Consider the following 19,323-nt stretch of genomic DNA (forward strand, 5'->3'; position numbering starts at 1 on the left):
GGTGATCTGCCCACGTCGGCCTCCCAAAGTGCTGGGATTACAGGCATGAGCCACTGTGCCCAGCCAGAAATCATTCTTTTATAGGGTAAAGTAATTTTCATTTGACCTAAAAGATGACATATTACATACATTTTCTAACATAAATGGGCATTTGTTTCAGAGTTACTGGAAACTACAGGTAGTTACGTTCCTAAATATGACAGAACAGATAAACTGTTCATATAACTTGTGCTTAACTTCCCATTATTCACATTTTAGGCACAGACATGAGTCAAAACAGAAATGTGTTACTTAGACAAATACACATGAACATGCAGGCATGGAGTGATTACCTATTCTTTTTTGGTCTGAGATGTCTAGCTCTGGTTCAACGAATGGTTTGAGTTCATCTTCTTCATGCCCTGCATTGATCCACCTGTCCTTCATGATTTGCTAAAAAAGGTAAACTGTTCATTAGCAGAGTAAAATGAAATATTCTGATAACCATAATATTTACAAAAACTTATTTTCAACATTTCATTGACTATCGTTCAAAACATAAACTCAAAAATTTTTTTTTAAATGTTTTAATTCTTCCTTAAGAAGCCGCAGGATGTATCCAGTAGGGCATACAAATCAAGCAAAGATCTAAGGCCATGCTAAAGACTCTCCAAAGCTGTTGCTTGTTTCCACCTACATGATTACCTCTAGAGTGCCGCGTTTAATTGGATTTAGCACCAGGAAACGTTTGAGAAGGTTTTCACAGTCTGTAGACATGTAGAAGGGAATTCTGTATTTCCCTCTTAATACTCTCTCTCTCAGTTCCTTTGGGGAGGTAGAGAGGAAAGAAAACAAGTTAAGTCAACCTTTTAGGTTTAATTAACAAAGCATAACAAAAAACCCCCTGAAACCCCTCCACTGATATAATGTTAAGAATATTAAGCCATAGGCCAGGCGCGGTGGCTCAAGCCTGTAATCCCAGCACTTTGGGAGGCCGAGACGGGCGGATCACGGGGTCAGGAGATCGAGACCATCCTGGCTAACACGGTGAAACCCCGTCTCTACTAAAAAATACAAAAAACTAGCCAGGCGAGGTGGCAGGCGCCTGTAGTCCCAGCTGCTCGGGAGGCTGAGGCAGGAGAATGGCATAAACCCAGGAGGCGGAGCTTCCAGTGAGCTGAGATCCGGCCACTGCACTCCAGCCTGGGCGACAGAGAGAGACTCCGTCTCAAAAAAAATATTAAGCCATATAATATTAGGAAACTTCTTTTAGTTTAGTGAAGTACATGGGTGCAGCTTCTTATACCTTTAGGTTTTGCCCATCAAAGGGAAGTGAGCCACTGACTAGTGTGTATAAAATGACCCCCAGACTCCATACATCCACTTCTGGCCCGTCGTATTTCTTGCCCTGGAAGAGTTCAGGTGCTGCGTATGGAGGACTGCCACAAAACGTGTCGAGTTTACTGCCAACAGTAAATTCATTGCTAAAACCGAAATCTGCTATTTTAATGTTCATATCGGCATCTAACAATAGATTTTCAGCCTAGAGGGAAAACATGAAGACAAAAATGAAATTTAACCAAAATAGAATTAGAATTATGACAGGATTAGGCATTTCAGAAAAGTTTTCTGTAATGATATAAAGTTATCTCCTAATTAATGTGAAAACATTCTTTCTACAGACAAAAACAGGAGACAAGTTAGAACTCCTTATTTTATAACTAACAATAATAAACATGAAGTATAGATTAATTCTAGCACTAATTTAAACATCAATGTCCCAAGATCAAGAAAAATCTTGACAATTTTTTTCAATTAATAATAATAATAATACTACTACTAATATAGGGGCCGGGCATGGTGGCTCATATCTATAATCCCAGCACTCTGGGAGGTTGAGGTGGCCGAATCATGTGAGGCCAGGAGTTTGAGACCAGCCTAGTCAACATGGTGAAACCCCGTCTTTACTAAAAATACAAAAATCAACTGGGCATGGTGGTACACACATGTAATCCCAGCTACTCAGGAGGCTGAGGCAGGAGAACTACTTGAACCCGGGAGGGGGAGGTTGCAGTGAGCTGAGATCGTGCCACTGCACTCCAGCCTGAGCGACAGAGCGATACTCCATTTCAAAAACAAAAAAACAAGAACAATATGGGGCAGGGGTAGGGGCAGGGCCAGGTATAGTGGCTCACTTGGGCCCAGGGGTTCGAGACCACCTTGGGCAATATAGTGAGACCCCTTCTCTACAAATAAAATAAAATAAAATTAGCTGGGTATGGTGGCACACATCTGTAATCCCACCTACTTGGAAGGCTTATGTGGGAGGATCTCTTAAGCCTGGGAGTTTGAGGCTGCAATGAGCTATGATTGTGCCACTGCACTCCAGCCTGGGTGACAGAGTAAAACCCTGTCTCAAAAAATACGTAACTTTTTTAAAAAAGGGGCATTTCATAAAAACTGCTAAATAGCTATAAAATGGCTGTTAATGAGGAGGGGAGAATCCCAAACCTCATTCAAGAGTCAAATCACAGCTGGGTGCGGTGGCTCACGCCTGTAATCATAGCACTTCTGGAAGCTGAGGCGGGTGGATCACCTGAAGTCAGGAGTTCGAGACGAGTCTTGCCAACATGGTGAAGCCTCATCTCTACCAAAAATATAAAAAATTAGCCGGGTGTGGTGGTGGGCACCTGTAATCCCAGCTACTTGAGAGGCTGAGGCAGGAGAATCACTTGAATGTGGGAGGTGGAGGTTGCAGTGAGCTGAGATTGCACCACTGCACTCCAGCCAGGGCGACAGAGCAAGACTCCGCCTCAAAAAAAAAAAAAAAAAAAAAGAGAGAGACAAATCACAGTCACTTTATTTTATTTTATTTTATTTCTTTTTGAGACGGAGTCTCGCTCTGTTGCCTAGGCTGGAGTGCAGTGGCGCGATCTCGGCTCACTGCAAGCTCGGCTTCCCAGGTTCCCGCCATTCTCCTGCCTCAGCCTCCAGAGTAGCTGGGACTACAGGCGCCCACCACCACGCCTGATTAATTTCTTTTTGTATTTTTAGTAGAGACGGGGTTTCACCGTGTTATCCAGGATGGTCTCCATCTCCTGACCTCGTGATCCGCCTGCCTCGGCCTCCCAAAGTGCTGGGATTACAGGCTTGAGCCATCATGCCCGGCCTAGTCACTTTATTTTAACAAACATTTCCTATTTCCTATGTGGCTACTCCACAGCAGATGCTATATGAATGTCTCGATGGATAATGATGAACAAGACAGATAAAGCCCTACCCTCAACAGCTCACAGTTTAGAAGAGGCAGAATGATAAGCAGCTGTCCTGAGACACAAATGCCATAACTGAAGAGGCACAGGGAGTTGTGGGTTGGCACTGAAAGGTGTGGACAGCCTTCCAGATGACGTGAAATCAAAGCACCAGAAGGTGCATCTGATCACAATGGCTGTGTTGATGAGGGATATTTCAGGCAGAATAAAGAGTGTAAGAACCCACGTGAGACAGAGCATGTTTCACATAAGAAACTGAAAGGCAGTATGTGGGATAGAGCTGTGTAGAGGGCGCTGGGGAGATGGTCAGGGCTTGATCACAAAGGACTGCACTTGAGAAGTTTGAGTTCCATTGTAAGAGCGATGGGGAGCCACTGAAGAGTTGCTCAAGCAGAGAAACGACCATCTTGTTTGTGTTTCCTTAAAAGGCCATTCTGTGTGCAGTGAAGAGAACATACACGGGAAGAAGAGGCACCAGAAACAGAGAAGAATAGCTGAGAAAGTAGTGTCGGAATCAACTGTGAGATAATGATGGTCTGGCCTTGGATTGTGTAACGGGGCATAAAAGAGTGAGCTTAAGAGATATTTGGAACACAGCAGCAAAAGGACTTGGTGACTGAGTGGGTAGTACAGGAGAGTAAGGCACCTGAGGGACATTAGTCACCTGAAAGAGAAGTGAACATTCATGTTTATAGGCTTTGAACCTGCTGCACCCAGGTTCAAAGGGATGTTTATATGAAGGGATGTTTATATGAAGATACGCTTTGCTCAGCTGGGTCCTGGATCCCAGAAGAGTACTCTGGCCGCAGGAATGGATTTGGGGCCATCAGCATACAGTTGGCTACTAGAGCTGAGAGAGTGAATGTGAATGCTCTAGGGGCGGGTGTAGAGAACAAGCAAGTCAATGACAATCACGTGAGGGGAGAGCGAAGCTGAGTGCCAAGTTAAGACACAGAATCTAGGAAATGTTTAGAGAAATATGGCTATGAAGGGGAAGAGAGAAAAAGCGTGTATCTGGAAGGGGAACAGGGATGGCTTTTTAGTTTAAAAAAAAAAAGGTAGACTTGAGCATGTGTAAATGCTGCTGGTGAAAGGCAAGTAGAGAGGGAGAGTGAATAAACAAATGGAGAGAAAACAGGCATCAGACAGAGCACAGCCCCCAGAGGGAATCAGGACCCAGAGCTCAGAGCAGAAGCACCCCACTCTCCTGTAACTGGATGGAAAGAAGTGATGGATGTGGGTAGGTGAAGGTAGGTTTGAGGGCCTGGTAGAAAATGAGAGTTTCTGCCTGGTGTTTCTATTTTCTCTATGTGATACGAAACCTCATCCTATGCCAGAGTGAGGGCAGAGGCTGAGGACCTTGAAAGAGGTCTCAAACGGGCACTGCTGTTAACGGGAGAGAATGCTGATGAAAACAGCAGAAATGAATGCCGGGTGGCACTGAGGATGCTGTGGGTGCGACCATCCATTTCTGGAGGCCCCCATTTGTTTGGTTGTGTGATGACTGTCCTCCAGAGATCAACCACCAAGTCACCTTAACTGAAATGTAAAATACTTTCAATAAACTTTATTTTTCTTTATTTTTAATGCTCTTTCCCATAACTTGATTAAGAGGATTCAATTATTGTGGGATTTTAAAAAATGTTAGTAAGTCTAATCTACACCTCATTTGTGTAATGACCACTGAGAGAACTGCACACATACAGACAAAGCATACACTGAGAGTGAGGCACTTCTACTCACCTTGAGGTCTCGATGTACGATCCGTTTCTGATGGCAGTATTGAACTGCAGATACAATCTGAATAGGAGACACAGAGTCGGTCATTACTGGTGCAGAATCGTAATTAAAATGAAAATAACTTTGTTAATGTTCACACATATAGAATACTCAGTAGGCACTCGAATGTCCATGTGGATTTCTAAAAACAATTTTCCTATGCCTTGAACTTTCCAGTCTGGAGAAATTCAGGGGTGAGGGCAAAAACAAACAGGTGAGGATGTTCTTCTGTTTTCTACCGTTTTAACTGAAGTCTCTTTTTGGACCCTATCCATTGACATTCCATTTATTGTGTAGTGCCAGGACCCAACAAACTGGATCTGGAGGACCCTGGCTGCCCCTAGGCCCAGATGGCTCTGGTGCAACCTCTTCTTCTTTTTTTTTTTTGACAGAGTCTTGTTCTGTCACCCAGGCTGGAGTGCAATGGCGTGATCCTGGCTCACTGCAACCTCCCTCTCCCGGGTTCAAACAGTTCTCCTGCCTCAGCCTCCTGAGGAGCTGGGATTACAAGTGTGTGCCACCATGCCCGGCTAATTTTGTATTTTCAGTGGAGACGGGGTTTCACCACGTTGGTCAGGCTGGTCTCAAACTCCTGACCTCAGGTGATCTGCCTGCCTCAGCCTCCCAAAGTGCTGGGATTACAGGCGTGAGCCACTGTGCCTGGCCTGGTGCAACCTTTCCATATCCACAGAGTCAACTTCAAACCAAACCAGCGGTTAGAGAGCTGCCCATACCCAGGTGTTAATCCAGGTTAATCCATATCTGGATTATCTTTTCTCAAAGAGATCAAAGGATTACTCTTCTGTAAGTGCCCCTCTCAGCCTGTTCCCTGCAACAGTCTTTCTTCTAACTAATGTGGATTATGGAGAGCAAAAGTTAGTTAACTTCTCTGAGGGTCAGTTTCCTCTTCCTTTATTAAAATGGAGGAATGAATGTTGTAACGTATGTGAACTATGAAAACTACTATGTGCACGTGCACTATTAAGGATTCCTCCCACTTTCAGCAAACAGTATGCTTTTATTTAGTCAACTTGCAATCATGCCTATGATTAAACAATTGTTTTACTGAAATTTCACACTTACTGGTCATTAAAAAAAAGTCTTCTAATATAAAAGCTTTATATGCTCATTGTAGAAATTTCAGGAAACACAGAAAAGTCTACACAAATATATTCCTGCATTACCACTAAGTAGAGGTAACATCTCTTGTTATTTTGTTGCACTTGCATCTAGTCTTTTCTTTGATATTCTGCATGTATATTTAGACACATATGATTACATACACACAAAACTGAGGTCATAATAAAAATACTGTTAGTTCCTCCAAATCATCATCAACACTTAGCTGTAAGCCCCATGGACTCACCCATGGACATAAAATCTCAGAGGGCTGTACAATATTTTGGTTCAGAATAAGCAGCAAGGAAAAGTTAAACTGGGGTTAGGATGAGATGATAACAAAAATCAGCACTTTCATTATTTAAAATTAACATTCAGAATATCAGACCCACTTATAATTAACTAAAGGTACAAAAATTCCAATGCCAAAACACGGGTTTTAAAGCGTCTGTTACTTTGGATTTATCACTATTGTTCTATTCTGTCAGCATGAAAACTGGAAAAGTAAAATAGCTTTGTTTTCCCAAAACAAAGTAATAGTTTTGTCACCTAGGATACAGGTAAATTTTATTTAATCTTTTCCCTTTTCTCATTCAGAATTTATATTAGTTCTTCCTCATATTGAGATTTCTCTTATAGTTTATTTTCAAATTCTGCTTTTGAATCAGATTTGATTATTTCCTGCCCTTTCTCAGAGATCAAAGGATTCCTCTCTCTCTTTAGCTCCGAAACAACTCAAAGCTAACCTGATGCCACAATAAGCTGAAAAGACTCAACTTGAACCTACTGCTTTTTTTGCATTCTATCAGCAGCCAGAAATGGTGATTGCTAATAGATGTTATCTAGGTTGAACTATGAATGTTCGCCTAATTCACTTTCAATCACACATAAAAGAGCATCAAAGAATCAATATCACCAGCCCACCAAGAAAGAGGTAAGTAAAAAAGATGGAGCTGGAAATCTACTCTTTTTTCTCAGAAAAGAACAAGAGCGCAACCAAAAAATTAAAACATCATAAGCAGGAACTAGGATGGGCTTGGTGAAGGAAGCAGGAAAGGGAAAACCCATCTGGTGATGAATATGGAAAAGGGATCACACACAGTGTACTTTGTGTGTGGCATACCTTCCTTTTTGTCATAAATAGAAAAACTTTTTTTTACTTAGTCAAAGTAATGATGACTTATAAGCTCCTAGAAAGCACAGAAATTGAGGCCGAGCGCGACGGCTCACGTCTGTAATCCCAGCGTTTTGGGAGGCTGAGGAGGTCAGATACTTGAGATCAAGAGTTCGAGACCAGCCTGGCCAACAGTGGTGAAACCCCGTCTCTAATAAAATTACCAAAAAAAAATTTGCTGGGCGTGGTGGTGCACATTTGTAATCCCAGCTACTCGGAAGGCTGAGGCAGGAGAATCATTTGAACCTGGGAGGTGGAGGCTGCAGTGAGCTGAGATCATGCCACTGCACTCCAGCCTTGGTGACAGAGGGAGACTCCATCTCAAAAAACAAAAACAAAGAAGCCACAGCATTTGAAACAGAAAAGTAGAAACACCAATATCATGCGTATCCTTCCAAGTCTAATGGAGTTGTCTTAGGCAAATACCATGGAAGAAGGGGTCAATTCTAAAGCACTCTAAATCAGTTTGCTAACTGTAAAAACACATACATACAAAACATCTTTTCTAGTGCAACTAATAGGCTCCACAAATAAAGACTTCAGAATTTCTGCAGGGAATTTACAATAAAAATTGGAGTAATTGCCTCAAGATTTAGGTTAGTAAGCTCTTGCTGGATGACATCAGTCCCTTCCTCATAGTCAATAAGCGATCTTCACATACATGTTTGCAAGTCAGATTCATCTAAGCAGGAAGGAATGTAAGTTGTATGAAGCAAAAAAATTTTACCTTTTAGGTGACCAATTTATAAAAATTAAGAGTACAGTTACGGAAAGAGCCAAACAGACTTTTTTCTAATAAAAATCTGAATTTCCTTTCATAGACCATACAATCAAATGATATTAGACTCGCAAAGAACTATGGAATTCATCAAGTATAATTTTTTTTATAGCTTTAAAAACAGGATCAGAGAAGTTAAATGATAGCCAAAGTTGATTTTTACTTCAGTTTTAGTACATTTGAATTCAAAGTACCATTAGTATTTAAGCAATAGCAAAATATAAGCAACATTTATAAGAAACTCAGTAAGTCCTATCACTTAAAAATGTCAACATCAGACTAAGCAAATCAAAGGAGACTTGAACTTTAATAGTCTGTCCATCTTGACAACTTGTATATGAATAAAACAAAATACAAAGGTTCTGAGAGAAATGAGGCTATAATTCCATTTCAGTGTAGACCTTGTGAGAATATAGAGTTAATTTAAAAGCAGTGAAGCACTGCTCCTGTCCTTCATCTAAATAAGGGGTTGGCAAATTATGGCCTCTAGTTACATCCGGCCTATCCCTGTTTTTGTAAATAAAGTTTTGTTGGAACACAGTCACGTTCATTCATTTGGTATTGTCTACAGCTGCTACTATTTTTTTTTGAGATGGAGTCTCACTCTGTCACCCAGGCTGAAGTACAATGGCGTGATCTTGGCTCACTACAACTTCAGTCTCCCAGGTTCAAGTGATTCTCCTGCCTCAGCTCTCCAGTAGCTGGGATTACAGGCTCCTGCCATCATGCCCGGCTAATGTTCACTATGTTAACCAGGCTGGTCTTGAAGTCCTGACCTCAAGCGAGCCATCCACCTCGGCCTCCCAAAGTGCTGGGATTACAGGCATGAGCCACAGCACCCAGCCTACGACTGCTTCTAAGCTACAACAGGAGAGTTAAATAGTTGCGACAGAGACAGTGTGGTCTACAAAGCCTAAAATGTTCAATATCGGGCCCTTTACAGAAGTTTGCTGAGTCCCAGTCTAGATAATAGCACAATATAATGACTGCAAATCTGAGTTTTGGGGTCAGAGGGTTTGGGACTCTGAGTCTATGGCAGGTCTCCTACTTGAAAGGCAATTCTGGGACCTGCCTGGGCAATACAGCGAGACCCCGTTCTCCACAATAAGTGGGGGGAAAAAAAAAAAAAAGGCAATTCTGGGCAAGTTATTTAATCTTCTCATATCTCAGTTGTCTTTTTTTTTTTTTTTTAGCAAATGGGTATAACACAAGGTGGTTGTAAGATTTACATTAATGTTGGTAAAGTACTTATCTCAGTGTGTGGCATGGTCAATCAGTAACAATAATTATTATTAATAAAGACAGGAGAGTTAAGTAACCTGTATGCTTAAAACCTGCTTATTAAAACCCATGTCTCTTTAAAAAGCAGAGTAAAAACAAAGCAAGAAGTAAAGTTACCAATTTACAGTTTGAGTTACACTTGGTCTTGGTTTATGTCAGACAAAGCTAATAATGAATTTTGGGGTTCTGACACTCTGCTTGCTAAAAACTCTGAAATGGTTTTAATTAATGTAATCACAGGCATTTTTGAAAGGCTCTAGATTTTTAAGGCTCAACTGTAAAAAGGGAAGGTTAAGTATAAGACTAATGCTCCCACTACAAAGCTAGGAATAGAACCAAGGCTGCCTCCAGCACCGTGCCTCAGGTATGAAAAGCGCTTCATGAATTTTTGTTGAATTCAGTGGTCAACCCCTACCATCCAACAGGCCTTATAAGTATTTATGGAGGCAAACACTTGTTTGCTTCAGGGTTTAAGTGAGACAAATGATCAAATTAACAAAGTAAAGACACATTAATTCATACCTGTCTAAATTTAGCTCTTGCTTCTTTTTCCTTCATCCTGCCATGTGCGACCAAATAGTCAAATACTTCACCTACAGGTGAGAGAAATAAAAGTAAGTAGAAATCCTACTTCTGAGCATTAATTTTCCCATAAATTGATAATGTTTCACTTTTAGCAATGCTCTAATTTTTAAATATAGATATAAAGTTAGCCAGAAATATGTGGAATTTGAACTAAGCTGGCTTTAAGTTTAACTACAGGCATTTAAATTCAACAACAAATCTTTAAGCTGGAGAAAAGCCTTAAAATTAAATTCCCTATGTTTAAATTATAAAACTCTTATTTTAAAGAGCGTTTTCAATAGGTTTTAATAAAAACTATGCAATGAAAACAGAAAATTAAAATGGATGAAGTTATTTGTGTTAGAAGAGGACATCCTCACTGAGGGATTATGACAAAGCATTTCCTGAATATATTCATTCATTCAACAAATATTTACTGAATGTCTACTAACTGCAAGGCACTGTTTTAGGTAGGCTCCGTGGAAATGCAGCAGTGAACACAAGATCCTTTTCCTCACAGAGTTTACATTCTAGTTGGGGGAGGGGGCAATAAATGAATAAATATATAGTGTACAAGAGGACAGTAAGTGCTGTGGAGAAAAAGTAGGAGAAAGAGACAGACAAGTGAGCCTGTGCATGCAAACACTTGTGTTTTGCTGACTGCTTGAGGGTGTGGACAATGTAGTTATCTGGGGTAAGATTCTATAGTAGTAAGAGAAACAGCAAGAAGGCTGGAGAAATGTGAATTAGGGGAAGAGGGTAGTTCATGAGGCTAGGAAGAGTCCTGTAGGCTGTGGTGAGGACTCTGGCTCTACTATAAGTGAGACGAGAAGCAGAGATGAAATGACTGACCTCGTAAAAGGATCACTGGCTGCTAGCGGGGAAGAGGCTTCCAATGATGGGAAGGGACAGGAAGACCAACCGGGAGATCAGTACAATAATCAAACCAATCATGAAAGTGACAGGGACTAGAGTGGGAAGCGCAGTGGTGGTGAGAAGTGGGAGCTCAGGATGCAAGGAGGTGAAGCCAACATAACTAGCTGATGCACACCTAGGTAGCAGTTTACACAATATTAATTCCTTGGGAAAGAAAGGTGACACTTCAAGGAATGTATTATTAGCACTGTCAAGTGCTTATCAAGGTAGAATAAAGAATCACCACCTCTGAAATCAATAGAGAAGAATAATAATTTAGAAAATTAGATATAGGCCGGGTGCAGTGGCTCACGCCTGTAATCCCAGCACTTTGGGAGGCCGAGACAGGCGGATCACGAGGTCAGGAGATCGAGACCATCCTGGCTAACACCGTGAAACCCTGTCTCTACTAAAAAAAATACAAAAAAATTAGCCAGGCGAGGTGGCAGGCGCCTGTAGTCCCAGCTACTGGGGAGGCTGAGGCAGGAGAATGGAGTGAACCCGGGAGGCGAAGCTTGCAGTGAGCCGAAATTGCACCACTGCATTCCAGCCTGGGCAACAGAGCAAGACTCCATCTCAAAAAAAAATTAGATATAAAGTATTTTCGGGAAAGAAACATCTTTATTTCATACAAAAAAGGAATACATCCACCAGCTTACTGAAAATATTAAACTAAAATATTTTGATACTTGAAAGTCGTTATGAATTACACAATTATCTCTGACTTTGAAACTCTTATTAACCCTAACTCTGAAAGAACAAATTTTACATAATGAATGGTTATAAATATTTTCATGTTATTACCTGATTGCATAATGATCTTTTTTTTTGAGAGAGAGAAAGAGTTGTGCTGTCGCCCAGGCTGGAGTGCAGTGGCCCGATCTTGGCTCACTGCAACCTCTGCCTCCCATGTTCAAGCAATTCTTGTGCCTCAGCCTCCTGAGTAGCTGGGATTACAGGCGTGCATCACCACACCCGGCTAATTTTTGTATTTTTAGTAGAGACGGGGGTTTCACCACGTTGGCCAGGCTGGTCTCGAACTCCTGGCCTCAAGTGATCCGCCCGTCTTGGCCTCCCAAAGTGCTGGGATTACAGGCATGAGCCACCATGCCCAGCCTGTATAATGATCTTTTAAAAGGCATTACATACTGTTGAGTTTACACAACACAATTCACTTAACTATGATGAATTATGAAGTTAAATGTCAGCTCACTAAAGTGTCAGCATTTTCTATGCGAATGATCTTTCTATTTGCAGAAAAGCACACAATGTCAAAACAAGTGGTTAATAAGCAAAAACAACTAAACATGAGTGAATATCATATAGAAGAGTTTTTACTTAAAAAAATTAAAAGATTAAGCCCACCAACAGTTGTAGAATAACACAGATAAAATCCAAGTCTGTCAATATAATTTTGACAGATTTTTTCCTAAATTTAAATTCAATATAAACCTCTTAAGAGATTTCTGGAACCATATGTCACACTCATAATTACTAAATTATAATTCAGGAGTTCAACTCTTAACCCAGGAATTCAATCCAGATCTTTTCTTCCTTATTAAAAATGTATTAACATTCAGGTTAAGCAGCTGAACTGAAAAACACTTAAGGCTATTTATTAGAGAGAAAAGAAGCAAGAGGCGAAGAGTGGCTCTCCTGCCTGGGCAGGGAACAGGTGGCTGGATGGAAGGACACTGACAGGCCAGTTCAGAAAGCCCTTAGTTCTAGTTCAGGTCCTGAAACAAACCAGCTATGGACCCCTTGGCATAGAACACACTTTCTGAGCTTTAGTTTCATCTGTAAAAATCAGACCGTTGCCCTGTAATTTCTACGATTGTTTTCAATTCTAAAATTCTACGAGTCTACCACATCAAAAGGCAGTGGGCTGGGGGGTGGGGGAGATGCAATGGTGGAATGGGTGGCCAATTTAATAACACTTTTCACAATGTCAAACACATCAACAATAAAACATATGTCCTGGAAATTGTTTTAATAAACAACAAAACACTGTTAAAGAGGCCAGGTGCTGTGGCTCACACCTGGAATTCCAGCAATCTGGGAGGCCAAGGCATGTGGATCGCTTGAGGTCAGGAGTTCAAGACCAGCCTGGCCAATGTGGCAAAACCTCATCTCTACTTAAACTACAAAAATTAGCCGGGTGTGGTGTACGCCTGTAGTCCCAGCTACTCAGGAAGCTGAGGCAGGAGAATCGCTTGAACCCAGGAAGCAGAGGTTGCAGTGAGCCGACATGGTGCCACTGCACTCCAGCCTGGGCGACAGAGCGAGACCCTGTCGCAAACCAAACCAAACCCAAGGTACACAGAACCACCACCTTGGATTAAATGATTAAATGCTGTTACAATGCTGCCAAGTGCACTGAGCCCTCAGAGGGGGTTCCTATGCTCACTGTGAAGCTCAGCTCAGTACATGTTACTTGCCAGGTCACGTGGCCAATGAGGGCCACTGGCTGGATTCGCTCCGTGTCTGTCTTTTCCAGAGCCCATCCTCTTTCTACTAAACCTGGATGCTTCTCAGATGTTTCTGTCTTGCCCCTATAGGAGTAATCTCTGTGACCTGGGTAGCTAAAATAGATGGGAACAGAAAGCCATGACCCACCAACAAACTAGAAATGCTATCTGTCAGAGCACTAGGGATCCAGGCCCAGAGTGCCCACAGTGAGACTTTCCAGACTCCATTTCCTCAGGGGTAAAAAGCCCATCACTCACTGCGTGGCCACAGCATGGAGTAGCTGTGAAGGTCAAAGGAGATCTGGTAAGAGAAAGCACCTTGTACACTGTAGAGGCTGTACGAGAGGGCTATGAACATTACTCTGTGTTGTTTGCCCACAGAAAGTATTAGAACTCCATAAAGCTTTTTGGTCCTGAAATTAACCTTCCCCTCTTTCTACTACTCCTGAAGTTTTGAAAATCCCAATGAAATCCCCACACTAGACATATATAAAGTATAAAATACACAGCTAATAATGAATTAGGAGTATAAAAAAGTGGCATCAGAGGTATGCGTACTACAACTCATTGTTTTCCACAACAGGTTTACAATCTTTTTATTTTCAATGGTAAACTCACTCAAATGAGACTATAATCCAACTTTCTATCTTCAGGTTTTGTAACACGGATCAAAGTGCTAATGATAAAACTACTACAGAGTTTAACAGAATGTGTACTCAGTAGTTTATAATTCATAAGTGCAGTCTAATTCTACCTGTTGAGTATCTGCTGTGTACCAGGCAGTGTGCTAGAGGCAGGGAACACAAAAAGACGAACAAGAAAGCTTCTGCTCTTCACAGACACTGAAACTCACGTGTGGTCCCCAAACTACAAACCCAACCCAATCTCAACCATAAAATACAAATCATTATAAAAGATGGCAGCTATAAACACATTTGAGAAAACGTCTATATTTTTACAAAACTGTAGGCAAATAGTTACTAGTCATTAATCTTTATTTTAAGGAAACTCTAGTGATGTGTACTGTAACCATCAATTCTGGCCTTAGGGAAGATAGACACCAGAGACATGAAAATCTGGTAAAGAAAAGCATCTAAACCAGAGCAACCACAGCACACATCTGTTTCAAACAGACTAAGCATTCATACGTTTAAATAGCCACATACTCAAGATAAACAAAATGTGGAGCATGTGTCCCACACACACAATGGAGTATTATTCGGCCTTAAAAAGGAATGAAATTCTGACACATGCTATGGCATGGATGAACTTTGAGGACACTATGCTGCATCAATCAGCCAGACACAAAAAGACAAATCCCGTATAATTCTACTTGTATGAGGTTCCAAGAGTAGTCAAATTCATAGAGACAGAAAGGAGAATTGTTGCCAGGGACTGGGAGAAGGAGAAATGGAGAGTTAGTGTTTAATGGGTGTAGAGTTTCGTGTTGAAAAATGAAAACGTTCTGGACACAGGTGGTGGTGAGGACAATGTGAATGTGCTAATGCCACTGAACTGTACACCTGAAAATGACTATAACGATAATTTCAAGTGATGTATGTTTTACCACAAAAAATATCCAGGTATTTAGACATTATCAATTAACAACGCTAATAGCGAAACACTTCATGGCAACCCCTAGAAGTGCTAAGAGTCCGCTTTTCTGACTCTCATCCTAGTGTATTATGGCTCTGGACATTAAATGAGACCTTAATGATGACCCATATGGGCAGTATGGTTGTGTATTTTTTTAAAAGGGAGAAAGAAAAAAACCCAATACATATATAAATGTTCTTACCTCCACTTGCATATTCCATGATTAGGTAGAGTGTTTTTTCAGTTTCAATGACTTCGAATAACTTCACTGGGGGAGAGGAGAGGATACAGAAGAAAAAGAGACAAACGTCTGTATGCACAAACCATGCACATATAAACTGTAACTATGAAAAGCAACCTTTTCCCTGTTAAAGATTTTAATAGCTGGCCCTCTAAAAAATGCTTTTAGGGAATTTTATCAAATATCACAACAACAGAAAAGAGACTATGAAAGCATGGAATTCCATAAAAACAAAGATTATTTCTGAGTGTTGTGTGACTTCCGTATGTGCTCAGCAGTCCGGCAAGGTGCACCTGAGCTCACTTCCTCTGTCGTCCTCACTGTCCTTCAGCACGTCTGTGTTGGCAGCTGCCCTCCCAGCACCCCAGGAAAAGTGGTCAGCCTGTAGCAACTGCTCAGTTCTACTCTGCTCCAACAAGTGCAAATCTAGTTGCTTATGATTATGGCTTTACGGATATAATTCTACTTGAGAACTTTACTGCTTGGGAAACTTATGACACTTTCAAAGAACAAGGTTCCTTTGTTACTTTTCTGATGCCAAAGATGGAAAGAAGTAAGGGATTATACTGCAATTAATTGAGGGGGGGAAACGCTTTTTTATAAGAATAATTTTCAGTAGGTCAAGGTGATTTTCCTAGAGCAGTATTTTGTTACAGATGGAAATATTTCTATTACTGCTAATTCATAAAACCTTAACACATCAATTAGAAATATATACATTTTTGGCTAGGTACGCTGGCTCATGCCTGTAATCCCAGCACTTTGGGAGGCTGACGCAGGTGGATCGCTTCTGCTGAGGAGTTGGACACCAGCCTGGGCAACACGGCAAAATCCCCTCTCTACAAAAAAATGCCAAAAATTAGCTGGGTGTGGTGGCATGCGCCTGTAGTCCCAGTTACTCCGGAGACTGAGGTGGGAGAATGGCCTGAGCCAGGGTGGTGGAGGTTGCAGTGACCTGAGATCATGCCACTGTACTCCAGCCCGGACAACAGAGCTAGACCCTGTCTCAAAAAAACAAAACAAAACAAAACAAAACACACACACACACATTTTAAAAATGAAACTGGAGTAAATCTCTGAAGTTATCAAATCACCATTGTGCATATCTACTTTATTTTGTTAATATTTACTTTAAAATTAAGTGTACCCAAAAATGGGGGAGGGTATGCTAGTGTTTTATATTTCAGGCAATTTTCTGAGGCTTTCATAGAGTATTAGGCCAAACAAAGTGCCTAACATAGCAGTTGGTAAATGTTTGATGAACTGATGAATAAAGCTATCATACCATTCCCTAGACTCTGATACGTTCAGATTGTGAAGAAAAGCCACTTCAGAAAGTTAAGGCACATGTGTTGGTAAACTGCATAAAAATAAAACCCTTCTAATCTTCCAATGAGTAGGAATTTTTTAAAATTTCAATTTATTATCAAAGATATGTTGTTTTAAGTACAAAACTCTAATCACGTCACAATTTAAGTAATTAGAAGACAAAATAAATACGTTTATGTTAGCTAGTTCTAAGCAACAGTGATAAAGTTTTTTTTTGTTGGGGGTGGGAGGATGGGTGTGAAAAGTAGGAATTTGAAATCTAGAGTTGGCTAGCTAGCCCCAAAGGATTGAAATGAAAATCAAGGAAACAAGATTTTCTTCCCACTATTATATTCCTTGTGATTTTTTTCTTTAAATCCAACTATGAAGTTGTTCAGTGGTTTTTTCTTCAATCACACTTATTGATTCTAAGTTTTTTTCCCATTCTAATTAATATCCCTGGTACGAGGATGAGGGCTTGCCAGCATCTCTCTTAGTGGTACATGAAACAAGGAAACAAGAGCACCTTTAAAGTAGCGGCGGCTCAGAGCTGATGAACTAGGGCAGGCGCCTTTTGTTAGGAAAGCAGTGCTCTGTAAAAGCTGCTTCTTCCTGTGATGGTTCTGTGTTACTCTTCTATTCCTGTGCCTGATGCGTTCTTGATAGGCTATCCTTGATACTAGACATCAACCCTTTCGTTTCCTAAAACTGATGTGGATAGTAAACTGATTATGGGCTGTCTCAAGAGTGATTTCATTCTTGAAATATTATTTTTAGATTGTATGAGCTATCACTATACAAAAAAGCAGTTACGTAATTTTTTTAAAGCCCTATTACAATGTATATGGGATCAAGAGTTTTCATTGGAATGTATACAGAGCAGGGTCAGTAGTAAGTCATTTGCTTATTCTCTTCTTGTTCCTACAATTACTGTAAGGGTAGGACCATATCCCTTCCTCATCTTTAAACACACCTACCAGCACCTGGCACAGAGTTGTGCACACAGAGGACACAGAAAACAAATCTTTGATTTATAAAATAATTCCTATCAGAATTCCATTAGATAGCAAGTATTCCATCTTTTAAATATGATTCCGTATATAAGTATTTTCTTAGGACAAACAGCAAAAAGTACTGGACCTTTAAAATATTCTTTTTACAAATTTTAAAGTTTATTACTATTATTGTTACTTTTTTTTTTCTTCTGTAGAGACAGGGTCTCACTCTGTTGCTTAGGCTGGTCTTGAGCTCCTGACCTCGAGCAATCCTCCTGCCTTGGCTTCCTAAAGTGCTGGGATTACAGGCATGAGCCACTGTGCCCAGACCCTTTGAAAATATTAATTCTGACTTCCTATAATTCCCTTCTATCTACTCATGCAATACAATTATATTTTCAATATACTTAAAAATTAGAAAATTACAATCAGATTACAGACGTTTCTACTACATTAAAGCTTTAAATTCAACGTTTAATACCTAAGCTTTTAACCTGTCTTCAGTAATTTCAAAAAGCTAAAACAAATGATCAACAACTTGTATATATATTTTACTAGAAGTGTACTCTACCATTTCTAGAATACGTGTTTAGCTTTATGACATAATTTCAAGAATGTATTTAGACCCAAAAGTATTTATAAAAGCAGAAAGTACCTATATTGGGATGATTTAAAATCTTCATTATTCTTACTTCTCTGAAGAGCTAAAAAAAAAAAACAAAACACATAATCCCCCCAACACAAGTTATTAAACATTATATTCCACTGTTGTAATATAAATTTAAATTTTTCTCTTAGATAACAGATTCATTGCTAATGTTTATTATTCCATATCTAAGACTAATATGAAAGTCCAGAATATCTCTGAAGTAGTTTTAATAAACTACTACCAAATAGTATTCCCAAATGTTTCCATTTATTAAAAACAGCAGAGGTCTCAAAGGGGGATGGTAACACACTCTGAATTTTACAATGCTATCTTGAAAACGTAAGATCAGACTTAGGTAGGAATGATTTCTGTGATTAAACTTAGTCTGATTCAGTATCTACCCAGGGCTCCCAACTCTGTGAATTAAAACCTGTATGCTTCCAGTGAAATACATCATGAGCATATTAAACTGATTAATTCCAAATAATTCTATTAGAAGACTATGAACAAAACCACCTTGGGAAATCCTCACTGGAGAATATAGGTAATTTAGCATGGAGGTTGTGGTGACTATTACGTTAGTGACCCTCATGAGTCATGCCTTACAGGTGCACGTTTTGTGGAGTGCCCCTTTCATACTGACATTAGACCTGGCCATGTAACCTGCTTTGGCCAGTGGGACCTTAGCAAACTGAAGCAAGCACAGGCTGGATAAAATGCTTGGGCATCATGGCTGGCTCTCTTGGAGCACTGTGAAGGAGCTGGTCTGGCCTCTTTGGGGATGAAGGGTAGTTATTTAAAGAGACAGACCCTCTGTTGTAACTGCATCCAGCCCCTGCCAACCCACCAGCTGAATTCAGCCACACAGATGAACCCAGGTGAGACCTTAAGAAAAACCAGCCGAGTGTGGTGGCTCACGCCTGTAATCCCAGCACTTTGGAAGACCAAGGTGGGTGGATCACTTGAGCTCAGGCGTTTGAGACCAGCCGGGGCAACATGGTGAAACCCTGTCTCTACTAAAAATATAAAAATGAGCTGGGTGCAGTAGCATGTGTCTGTAGTCCCAGCTACTCGGGAGGCTGAGGCAAGAGAATCACTTGAGCCTGGGAAGTGGAGGTTGCAGTGAGCTGATGGCACCACTGCATTCCAGCCTGGGCGACAAAGCGAGACCCTGTCTCAAAAAAAACAAACAAAAAACTGTCCAA

At 40.6% G+C, this 19,323-nt stretch overlaps 1 protein-coding gene across 17 annotated transcripts in view; it reads right to left on the bottom strand.

Annotated features, from left to right (window-relative positions):
* MARK3 (microtubule affinity regulating kinase 3) overlaps positions 1-19,323 on the bottom strand; it is a 124,617-nt gene that overhangs the window by 40,304 nt on the left and 64,990 nt on the right. For 12 of the 17 annotated variants that reach the window (XM_033191170.1, XM_033191169.1, XM_033191165.1 and 9 more), the window contains 7 exons: positions 18,125-18,173; positions 15,128-15,193; positions 9,905-9,975; positions 4,995-5,051; positions 1,286-1,522; positions 685-804; positions 333-432 (listed from right to left, as the gene is read on the bottom strand). In XM_033191170.1, the coding sequence (XP_033047061.1) occupies positions 333-432; positions 685-804; positions 1,286-1,522; positions 4,995-5,051; positions 9,905-9,975; positions 15,128-15,193; positions 18,125-18,173 (700 nt within the window). The remainder of the gene's footprint in view (positions 1-332; positions 433-684; positions 805-1,285; positions 1,523-4,994; positions 5,052-9,904; positions 9,976-15,127; positions 15,194-18,124; positions 18,174-19,323) is intronic. The other 5 variants (XM_033191177.1, XM_033191178.1, XM_033191171.1 and 2 more) reach the window with 3 other exon arrangements.

Source organism: Trachypithecus francoisi, unplaced genomic scaffold (assembly GCF_009764315.1).
Source record: "Trachypithecus francoisi isolate TF-2019V2 unplaced genomic scaffold, Tfra_2.0 Lachesis_group3, whole genome shotgun sequence".
NCBI classification, from domain to species: Eukaryota; Metazoa; Chordata; class Mammalia; order Primates; family Cercopithecidae; genus Trachypithecus; species Trachypithecus francoisi.